Genomic DNA, 12,430 nt, shown 5'->3' with positions numbered 1-12,430 from the left:
ATTATGGAGGCCACTGTGCTCTTAGGAACCTTAAGTGCAGCAGAAATTTTTTTGTAACCTTGACCAGATCTGTGCCTTGCCACAATTCTGTCTCTGAGCTCTTCAGGCAGTTCCTTTGACCTCATGATTCTCATTTGCTCTGACATGCACTGTGAGCTGTAAGGTCTTATATAGACAGGTGTGTGGCTTTCCTAATCAAGTCCAATCAGTATAATGAAACACAGCTGGACTCAAATGAAGGTGTAGAACCATCTCAAGGATGATCAGAGGAAATGGACAGCACCTGAGTTAAATATATGAGTGTCACAGCAAAGGGTCTGAATACTTAGGACCATGTGATATTTCAGTTTTTCGTTTTTAATAAATCTGCAAAAATGCCAACAATTCTGTGTTTTCTGTCAATATGTGGTGCTGTGTGTACATTAATGAGGAAAAAAATGAACTTAAATGATTTTAGCAAATGGCTGCAATATAACAAAGAGTGAAAAATTTAAGGGGGTCTGAATACTTTCCGTACCCACTGTATATACATATATATATATATATATATATATATATATATATATATATATATATATATATATATTAATGCCTTATTCTGCCCACATCTGGTACATGTGGATTACACACAGACCAGCTGCGGATCTGGCCCGACACTATGTTGCTGTCAGGGTTGTCAAATTTACGTCCACATGAATTGCTGGACCCAGGGTTTCCCATCAGAACATTGCCCAGAGTATCACACTCCCTCCACTGGCTTGTCATCATCTCACAGTACATCCTGGTGCCATCATTTCCCCAGGTAAATGGCACACATGCACACGGCCATCCACATGATAAAAGAATACAGGACTCGTCGGACCAGGCGACCTTCTTCCATTGCTCCAAGGTCCAGTTCAGACTCTTGCGTGCCCATTGTAGGTGCTTTCGACATTGGACAGGGGTCATCATAAGCACTCTGATTGGTCTGCAGCTACGCAGATCCATACACAGCAGAGCACAAGGGTCTAAATGAGTGGTTTTCTTGTCACATGACAACAAAATGACTCTTTAGCCTTTTAATGAGTTGCAGCACAATATGAAAATTAGCCAAGGTAACACTTTAGTATAGGGAACACACATAAACAATTAACTATGACTTTTCCCTCAATAAACTCCTAATTTACTGCTTATTAATAGTTAGTAATGTGTAAGTTTAGGTATTGGGTAGGATTAAGAATATAGAATAAGGTCATGCAGAATAAGGCATTAATATGTGCTTAATAAGTACTAATAAATAGCCAATATTATAGTAATATGCATGCTAATAAGCAACTAGTTAAAAGACCCTAAAATAAAGTGTTACCCGAAAAGATAAAAACATAAAAAAAATAAAAATAAATAAAAAATAAAAAAATATTATATATAAATCTTCATTAGTGCTCTTGGATTTTGGACCCACTGTATTTATTTTAAAAGTGAGCAAAGAGGTTACTGAGGCTAAACTGGGGAAATTAGCTAAAAACAGTGTGGCCCCTGACCTCCCACTGCTGCCTATGACAAGTCTTCCATTGACTAGCACGATCTGTTTGCCATTCAGAGCTACTGCAGCCGGAGATGCATAAAGAGGGACAGCTATCTTCTACAGCACACCGCAGAGTTTGCTTTTTCTGTTGTCCTGCTAATTTGCTTCAAGCTGGGAGAAGTGCTGATTAAATAATTCGGCCGGTGATTGAACGCGCGTTTGTCCACACTGCTTCCCAGCTCCATGCCTCTGACAAACATGTTTGTTTTTTTCCCTAACTCGAGTAACTTAATGTGTTCTGGGTGTTCTTTTTGTTTCTTAACAGAAAGACACCCACAAAGAAAGAGGCTTTGTATTTGACTTCGAGTCTGTCATTGACCTCCAGTGGCGAACTATACTGCAGCTACCTCAATGAGTAAACTTTATAGTTTCAAATATTTGCATAGCATAAAAAACACATTTTATAGCATTCACTATCAAAAACTATTCATTACTAACTTATGATCCAATTACAGTGTCCTTTGTGTTCCTAACCAAAAGTTAGGTCAAATAAAGTTAGCACATTCTTCCCTATCTAAGCCCTAGCCTGCAGCTTATAATGTTACCTGTCTGTAGGAGGTTTCTTGGTAAAAGCACAAAATAATGAGACGCCATTGCCAAAACTCTGCAAAATGTAGTGAATATGTTATTTGTATATTTATCTATTTTTTTTCCCTCTCTCTCCAGTGGGGCAGACATCTGTTTCAAGCTTTCATCAGCATAATCTTGTCTGATATAAGCACTATCCACACCAAGCCAATAGCATAATGCATTAATTTGTGGATGCATATTCGTGACACATAATTTAATATGTCCAATGAATTTAATGAACTGAAATTTAGCATTTTAGCAGTTCCTGTCCAAAAAAATCAACAAAGAAACCAAAGACAACAGAAAGAAAAAGAAAGACATACAAATAATGTGGTGCAATAAGCAACATAATATAAATAATGTGGTGTGCGAGGGTTGTGTGCATTCTTTGATATCCAATTTGTGTTCAAAAGGCTGCTGCCTATGATAGTCATGATTGGTAGGAAGTCCCATAGTCTCTGTTGTCATCTGTGACTAATGAATTTAAATTGATAAGAAATTGATCAGGCTTGCTGTAACCAGGCTGTTGCGATTCTTATCCATAAGCTATCAATTATGCTATCCTCTCATCATTTACAGGTTTCCTCATATCCTCAGCCATTGATTGGGTGAACATAACTGTAACTAAATAGCAGAAACCCAATAATTCTAGTACTGAATTTGACTGATGTTTCATGTGAGGCAAAACACATCAAAAGATTAAAGGACTGATCTTCAAGAGAGCAGATTCATGACTGTGTGCTTTGTGTCAGTTAGAACAAATCGGTATTGGTTTGAAGGTTCATTAAAGGGGCGTGCGTATCCTTTCGCCTTTGCTCTGAGGCGGTTCGTGTTTGAGCCACAGGAAAAAATGAGTTACTGATCTTTCATCGCTCACTAGATCGAGATCACTCTCGCCTCTCTGACCCATGCGCAGAAAACTTTTCTTTGCAAAAGGATTGCAGTCAGAAAAAAATCAACACCCGTGTAAAATATCTTTAGATTCATTTTTTTCCATCTTATTGCACCATTTGAATAAATCATGATAGCCGTCAAGCCGAACCCTTATTATGTGAGTGTTTCATCTCAGCATGTGGCCTTTGCTTTCTCCAACTCTTATGCACTTGAAGAGTAGTTGATTAAACTTCTTACTTCCATCTCACTGTAATATAGCATCATCATTTTTTTATACAAAAGGCTATTAATTGAGTTACAAACTAATTAGTGTTTTTAAAAAAAAAAAAAAAAGAGTAGAATGCTAGAATGAGTCTAGAAAGTCAGCATGGCAATGTAAAGTTTTCCGGTCATGCAATCTTGAAAATGCTATTAAAAATTTGTTTTGGATGAATATTTTATATTAAATGGGTCATATAATGCTACTTTTACAAGATTGTAGAGTGTGTATGTGAAATTTTAGCTCAAAATACCCAACATATCATTTTTTATATCATGTTAAATTGGTCGCTTTTTAAGGGTGAGCAAAAACGCTCAGCTTTTGTGTGTGTCCCTTTAAATGCAAATGAGCTGCTGCTCCCAAGAAGAGGGCGGAGTTTCAAGAGCTCATGTTAGCACATAGTACTGTTAGCAGTGCCGATTACCTCACGCAGACTCACTGAAAATGTCAGAAACTGTTCAGCCTGAGTCAGACAATGATGGAGAGACTCAAGAAGAAGGGACAACATGTAGAATGCAACAGGACGTTAATATGTAGCTGATGTGGGGATATCCTAAAGTCATTGATTAGCATATTCTGTCATTATAATATATAAATCACTCATGTGGGAACTGTTGTAAGATGCCTACAGAGCCAGAGAATATATGCTGCATGAAGAGAGAACACGCAGTTTAGTTTAATTATGGTTATAACTTGTCATGTTGTCATCTTGCTTTTATGACATGCTGTTGCATTTGTCTTATGTACTGTATTGCGATAACATGGCCTCACCCCTTTGTTGCGTGTTCTTGGGGGCAGGGTTTATGTAAATTTTAGGATTAGTGATGTCACTAACCCGGGAAGAAGCTTGTTGTAGTCCTTACTAGCCGTTTGTTGTAGTCTCAAAGAAAATATCTCCCTTTGCATTGAACTTTGAGCGTCCTAACTTTGCAGATGTTGTTTATGCTATTACAGCAACATTACACACTAACTAAAGTTAAAAAAAGAGAAATCATAATCAACCACCCCTTTAAAAATCTTTATATTATGTGATTTTATGCTCACACTTCAGTTCAGGGTCCAATTCTCACTATTAACTAACTATTAACTATGACTTTTGACTTATGACTTTTTGCCTCAGTAAACTGACAATTGCTCTTTATTAATAGTTAGTAAGATAGTTGTTAAGTTTGGGATGTAGAATATGGTCATGCAGAATAAGGCATTAATATGTGCTTCATAAGTACTAATAAACAGCCAATATCCTAGTAATATGCATGCTAATAAGCAACTAGTTAAAAGTGAGAATTGGACCCTAAACTAAAGTGTTGCCAATTTTTTTTTATTAATGCAATGCAGTGAATAACAACAGTCTGTGGTCTCCCAGTGGTTTATATCATGGGCAGTTTAGCATTGTGTGATTCATTTACACAAAAAAACAAAAGAAAACACAATGCCTTTATTTTTGATTCTATAATCCTGACTTGATTTCTGCAAATGTTTTTTTGTGAATTTGAAATGTGTGCAAAGGTTTGTAGGTGATTGGAGGACATGAAGAATATGCATCCTTCAAAAAATGCCACATGAACAATGCGGAATGAAGGCTGCCTTAGAAGGATTCTTCAAATTGAGTCTTCGACAGGGCTTGATGACATGGCAGCCGAGGTTTGCAGCCTTCCGACTGAGAAGCACCATTCCTCTTCCAGCTCAATGCGTTTTGTATTCCCTCAGCTCCAGAACCTCTCCAGGCTTTCCACTTCCCACACCCTACTCACTGGTGACTGAAAACTGATCTCCTGAGAAAACATAAGTATTTTCATGTAAATTCTTAGAATCTGATTTGTACAGAAATGTAAGAAGAAGAAAAAAAGTAAACATGAAGCTCAACCCCTAATCCAAGCCTGGAACCTAATCGTCAGTGGGGCGTAAGCAGATTGAACAAAAAGGAGAGACTGCTCACTGCAGAGCCAATGGGTGGAGCTTGATGTCCAGCTCCCCCTCACTGGATGTAATGGATGGAGCTTGAAGGTCCAGCCATACCCTAATTATAATCCTGCCCCTTCCCTAAACCTAATTAGGATAAGCTCCACCAATAAGGTCCACAGAGATGGAGTTGGACTAGGTCAAGCGCCACTCATTACATCCAGAGAGTGGGAGATGGATGTTATTTGGCTCTACAGTGAGCACCTCTTGACAAAAATGTGCAAATGGAAACATATGAATTCATATGAATTAGCAACCAATTTCCCAATGTGTAAAAAAGTTACAAATCTGTAAAACTGTGTTGGAGATACCCAGCTCCAAACAATCAGTGAGGGATAGAAAATACCTTTTAAAACTCTTAAAAATTTAAAAAACTCACTCATCTTTGCAAAAATCACACATCTGCATTTCCATTCATTTAACAGTTGTAGATCCCATTAAACAATTCAGTATGTGATATACAGTAGACGACTATAACCAGAAAACAGGGCTGCACGATTATGACAAAATAATAATTATTTTATAACTTGTTTAATAAACTATAACAGAATGATAAAATTTTAAAAGTGGATGTTACTGATAATGCAACTAGTAAATAATCTTATAAATTTAAACGCCTCGGATTGGCTGTTGCAATTGCATTGCTCAACAAAAAGGTCTGTGATTGGTTGCAATGTTCAAAAAAAAAAAAAAAACTGTAAAGAGAAACCTATGACAGAGTAGATTTGATAATTTGTCGATTAATTGCGTATATCTATGAAATACCAAAAGTTATTAAATATAACAAATTCAATACAAAAATTAAATAAATTCATAATTTGCACTACAGAGCAAAACATACATGCATTGGAAGCAAAACAGAAAATAAAAGAGAGAGAGAGAGAGAGAGAGAGAGAGAGGCGAGCGCTATCAAATGAATTCATTACTGCAATTCCTCCCATAGGTTCCAAAGGGAAACGGCTCTCAGTGCATTTGGAATAAACAATCAGATGTAACCAATTATGGTAGAGGAATCAGACCTCAGTCAAGAAGTGTAACATCTTTGGTTGTGAGACACCAGTGAGAGAAGTGTGTGTGTGTGTGTGTGTGTGTGTGTGAGAGAGAGAGAGAGAGAGAGAGAGAGAGAGAGAGAGAGAGAGAGAGAGAGAGAGAGAGTGGGGAGTCCAGCGCGCCCCGGGCATTTGGTGAAGGAAGCGCGGCACTCGGGAGCGCATCAGCGGGATTGAAGCAGCGGCTTTCGGACGCATCATGTTGCGCAGACACTTCAAATCCTCCCCAGGACCAACCGCTCGACAAAATGACGCCTTTTAGACCATCCGGACTAAAGGATCGTCGGGCTGACTCTTTTAGGTGTCTGGAATTATTTTTTAGTCTAACCGGGAGATGTTTATTCTGAGAACTCATACTGGAGAAGAGACTAGAAGACTTTAAAATGCTGTCCGGATGGGTCGAAGCCTCTTCAGAAAAGGTGAGGACTAAAAACACGTATAGACAGTAAAGACACATTGGAGTTGTTTGTGTTTCTAAATCAATTTATAAATTCAATTAATTGCGCTCTTGCGTGAAACTTCTTATATAACAGATGTTATATCTGCCATTTCTTATGCACTGTAAATTTTCTCTTAAAAGTTGGTTTAAAAATAACAACACAAAAAAATGGAAACTGTGGTTTCCAGAAATTCACTGAATATTTTAGGCATTGCGGGATGGCATTTGGTGCTTTTATATTTTACAGTTCACGACTGTATATGTAATTTACTTTTTAATATAATTATCCTACGTGACTACTATAATCTGCTATGTACCTTAAAATATACTGAGCATAACAAAAAAGGTTGAGCAATAAAGCAATGAATTAAAGTTAAACAAATTGGCCTAATGACTACTAAATATGCACAAACACAGTACACATATTCATATTCAAACTACCCCACCACCACCACCACCACCACCAAAAAAAACAATAAAATGCATTACAATTAAATTTAATTTTAAAATAAAATTGCGTATGTTGTCTCATCAATCTAATATACTTCTTAACATAGCCTATACCTTCATTTTAACCAGTTTTGAGGTTATTAATATACAATACAATTATATAAAGTACAATAATTTTTTTATTGAGTGGCAAATGTTCTGTCAAACACATATTTTCCCACAAATAGGCAGAGAAAGAGGTAAATCAGAACATTTCAGAAGCGTGTTTATAGCAGTGAGATGTCAAGCACTTCCATGTGTGATTTTCCATGGATGCATAAGTATACTGCTGCTTAAATCGGTTGTATGCTCTTTGCACTTGAGACTTTTTTCTTAGAGTAATTCAATAAACAATACCTGAGCACCATGGTAAGCATAATGATAGTTTAACTCCTAAATCAATATAGCCAACTAGTCAGTAATGGCTGGAGTGAACGAATGGCCTTCACTATTAAATTAGACCTTGGTTGGTTAAATCCAAATACTGTATATAATAATAAATGGAGAAAAAAAGCCTGCAAGCTTTTTTTTTTTCTCTCTCTCTGCTAAGATTTTACAACAATAGACTATGATAGGATTCACTATTTTCTCACAAAGGAAGGTCCAAAAGGTTGGAATAGAATAGAATAGAATAGAATAGAATAGAATAGAATAGAATAGAATAGAATAGAATAGAAGTTTTATGTACATACAGCAAGGCCAGTGGAAATTGTAGGTACAGCTTTGCAATGTACATGAGACTGTGTGTTTGTGTGTGTGGACCCGGTAAACCCTACATTATGGGGATAAAATGTCCCCACAAAGATGGCAATATCCAAAATCCTTGTCTTTGTGGGGACATTTTTTGGTGTCCATGAGGAAAACAGTTCATAACTCACACAAAGTTAAGGGTAGTTTTTTTTTTTTTTTTTTTTCATGGCTGCAACAAAATGAATTTCTGAATATTTGCATATCCAATATCATAATTTAGCACTATCATGCCATCAGGCTGCCATTCATTACATCTCATTGATGATTACATAACTTGTAACCTTTATTGTCTACCATATAAAATGTCCAATAATCCAACCCATAATTGATCTGCCTAAAATCTGTGCATGAAGCAGATGCATCTCATGAGAAGATTCAGAGAGGTGCCAGCATCTTATTGACTATTTCATATGTTCTGTATCATAAGCAGGGCTGTTTTTCTTTCCTGTTCAAACTCATGCACTCCACATCAATTTAATAGAGCAGTTCTCACTGTCCCCAGGTTCAGAATCATTATTACTGAGAAGAGAACTCTGTGCCAGAGCATCGGAGAACAGACCTGTCCATCATCGTGGCATTTGACAGATTAAACACCTCAGTGCCCTTTACAAGTCTGAGAGCGCAGAGATGCTGATGTCGCCAGTCACTACTCACTCCTCACGGACAGCGAGTGTGGAGCACTGTCCTGCTTTATCTTAGCTGTTAGCTGCTCTTTCTTTCTTTTTTTTCTATTTATATCTCTTTTTCTTAATATTTACTGTGTAAACAGTTCAAACTCTAAATTCTGATTGGATAAGCCATGTTTACACATTCAGGTTTATTATTAATTGAGCAAGTTTCCATGTTGCTTGGCAACTGTAAACAGCCTAGAGTCAAGGTACTTAAAGGAAAAATATAAAATAGGAAAAATTTACTCTGAGAATAATTATAATAATACATTTCACTCTTTATTAAACAATAGAGATTGAAAATGTCTTTAGTCAGAGTGCTGTTGCAATAATCCCACTTGAATCAGTGTGTAACAGTGATTTTGCCACAAGTAAGGAGGTTAGGTATGGTAAAAAAAAAAAAAAATCACTGTAACCCACAAATTTAAGTGGATTATCGCTTATGTTTCAGTTAATGCTAAAAAGCAACTGAAAAAATTTTTCACTTGACTGCTATTAAAACCTCATATTTTTGTGACACACACACATTGTCTTGTAAAAAATTGTTTCAGAAAGTAAAACACGTGCAGATATGAAGAGTTTTGACATCAAAATAACATCTCATTTATTTTTATTTTCTGTTAAAATAGGTAAGCGTCTCAAAATGCTCCTTGTGAGGAAGGTCGTGCCTTACGGGAATCGTCCAGCTGCGACGAGAGAGGAGGTCATCTCCGATGAGCCCTCCATACTTGCTGCTCTGGCCCGCACACTTTGAAATCGTCCCTCCCTAAACTCAGAGTGACAATGTGATGAGCTCTGCTATCATTTCCAGCCCGAGCATGGACTGAGGGATGAGAGGGAGTCGCACGAGTTAATGAGACTATTGCTCTTGTGTTGGGGAGCTTAGGACAGGCAATTACAGGAGGATTACCCAGCGACTTCAACATCGCATACTCTCCACAGAGGCAAGCTTCAAGATCCGCTAAGAACTCCAGTGTGGTGGATTTTATTTTTTATCATTTTTCACCCTTTTTAATTACCTGCACTGTTGTTGTCAGAAAAGTTTGCAGAGTATTACAAAATGGAGGTACAGATCCGAATGTGGAATAAAGACCTGCCAACTTTGATCAGCCCGTGGATACCGATACTTCTGGGTCTTCACATGCATTTCTCCTGGGCCACAACCTGTCCAGAGGAGTGCCGGTGTGACAGGACCTTTGTTTACTGCAACGAGAGGAGTCTAATGTCAGTGCCTCTGGGGCTAGGAGAGGGTTATAAGACCCTCTACCTCCACAACAATCAAATCAACAATGCTGGATTTCCCCTGGAAATGCACAACGTTGCCTCTGTGGAGACGGTGTATCTCTATGGCAACCAGCTTGACGAATTCCCCGTCAATCTTCCCAAAAATGTGCGGGTGCTCCACCTGCAGGAGAATAACATTCAGACTGTGTCCCGGGCCGCCCTCGCACAGCTGCTACGCCTGGAGGAGCTCTATCTGGATGACAACTCCATCTCCACCGTGGGTGTGGAGGAGGGGGCCTTCAGGGAGGCCATCAGTCTCAAGACCCTTTTCCTTACCAAGAACCACCTGAGCAGCGTCCCCGTCGGGCTCCCCGAGGAGCTGAGAGAAGCTGCGCTTGGACGAAAACCGCATTGCACTTATAGCCGAGGACGCATTTGAGAATGTGACGGGCCTTGAACGCCTCCTCCTGGATGGGAACTTGCTCACGGATGAGGGCATCGCTCCCGGTGCACTCCAGACCCTCGTAAATCTCAAAACTCTGTCGATGGCGCGCAACTCCCTCACGGTTCCTCCTCCTAATCTGCCTGCCGAATTTCTAGTCAAGCTCAACTTGCAGGATAATCAGATGAATGAGATTCCATTGACAGCCTTTCATGGCCTTCATCGCTTGGAGAGACTGGATATTTCAAACAACCAGCTGCAGTCTCTCACACAGGGGGTCTTTGACGGCCTCCGCGGTCTGAGACAGCTCACTGTTCGAAACAACCTTTGGCTCTGTGACTGCAACATTAAATGGGTCATACTGTGGTTAAAGTCCCTGCCAGCTACCCTCAATGTCCGTGGCTTCATGTGCCAGAAACCAGAGAGGGTACGTGGCATGGTAATAAGAGAGCTAACCCTGGAGCTCATCCAGTGTCCTAACAGCACCACCACAGTCCCACAGCCCACACTGCTCTCTTCCTCCACCGCTGAGTCAGCCACTCAAACGGCCTTCACACCCGCACGCTCCCAGCCTACACCCACCCCTTCGCCTCTCACACTTCTCCCACCGACTGCAGGCGAAGACAGGGAACAGAGGACGAATGACCCGGTCGGCCCGAGGCAGGAGTCTCTACGCGTTTCTTTTGCGGTGCTAAACGGTTCGTGTATTCAGGTAAGCTGGGTATCGACATTTGCCGTCACAGCCTATAAGGTGACCTGGGTCAAGATGGGTCACAGTTTAATAACAGGCCCCATGCAAGAGTCACTTGTGGGGGGTGAACGTGAGGGAATCGCACTGGCAAACCTAGAGCCCAAGTCCACCTATCGTATTTGCGTAGATCCGCTGGACACGCTCAACAATTACCACCCAGGAGACGATACGATTTGCTCGGAGGTGATGACGAAGTCCGCTTCCTTTCACTCCGGCGATAACACCACTGGGCCCGAGCAGGCGACCCAGCAGGACCCCAGCTCGCCTTTCCTACTGGCTGGCCTGATTGGCGGGGCGGTGCTTATGGTCCTGGTGGTCCTGTTGAGCATATTCTGCTGGCACACGCACAAGAAGGAAAGGTCAGATTCGTCAAAATGGAAATACAGTCGGGGCAGAAGAAAAGACGACTACTGCGAAGCAGGGACTAAAAAGGATAATTCTATTCTGGAAATGACTGAGACTAGCTTTCAGATAGTTTCTTTGAATAATGAACAGCTGCTCAAGGGGGACTTTCGCATTCAACCGATTTACACCCCTAATGGGGGTGTTGGATACAGAGACTCTCAAAGGAGAAACAATAGCACAGCATACTGCAAAAACAGTGTTCCAGAATCTGATACATGCCATAAATGATGATTTTAAACAGATAACGTCATTTGTATTTAGATCTGACTCTTAAACGCACTGTATTTCAGAAGACAGGATGTAAAATATGTAATTTATATTCTGAACAATATCGCCTTCTTTTTTTATCGCTTAGTAAAACTAAAATTGATTTAAGAATATTTACTTTCTATGTTCTGTTTCTACAATCCAAGCTCATAAAAATATAGTAAGTGGATCTTAGCAACCGGCAATCTTTAAGCACAAATCAATGTCAAGTGCCCTCTTTTTTAGGAAATGAAAGAATGGAAGGAGTGTGTTGTGTCTGTTTAAAGGTTTAAAGGAGTGAGGATGAGTAAGCAGTGCTTACTAGCACCACAAGGTGGCGTCTGTTCTCATCGCCACTATTAATATGGCATCTCAAGCTATACTCTTTGATCCAGCATCTCACATATTTACTTCACAAGGACTGAACGCTGACAGCTGCTGCCAAACAGCTGAAAACAAACCTTGGTTGATACAAGACTAGAATGATATTAGGAAATTCAGCATCAGGGTTAATTTCCTCAGCAGTCTTTCTTTACAGAGATATAAAATGTTCCATCAGCTCTCTCACACTGCATTAGATCTGCTTCAATGAGCAAAATATCTTCACCATAGAATATTGTTTAGTGCTGTAATTCAGTGTTTGCATAATAATTGCATTTAAGCTTAAGGAGATACAAAGGCTACATTTGCTTGTGTACTGCATACATTTTAGTTCAAA

The 12,430-nt window shown here is 39.5% G+C and overlaps 1 protein-coding gene across 1 annotated transcript; it reads left to right on the top strand.

Moving 5' to 3' along the window:
• Nucleotides 1-6,157: 6,157 nt before the first annotated feature.
• On the top strand, nt 6,158-11,979 carry si:dkey-87k14.1 (leucine-rich repeat transmembrane protein FLRT2). The gene is given in 3 exon segments (XM_048190805.1): nt 6,158-6,717; nt 8,479-10,256; nt 10,258-11,979. Coding segments are annotated over 2 exon segments (1,989 nt in total). The 5' UTR covers nt 6,158-6,717; nt 8,479-9,704; the 3' UTR covers nt 11,695-11,979.
• Nucleotides 11,980-12,430: the final 451 nt, after the last annotated feature.

This window comes from Megalobrama amblycephala, linkage group LG5 (assembly GCF_018812025.1).
Source record: "Megalobrama amblycephala isolate DHTTF-2021 linkage group LG5, ASM1881202v1, whole genome shotgun sequence".
NCBI lineage: Eukaryota > Metazoa > Chordata > Actinopteri > Cypriniformes > Xenocyprididae > Megalobrama > Megalobrama amblycephala.
This window is presented reverse-complemented; position numbering and strand designations above follow the sequence as displayed.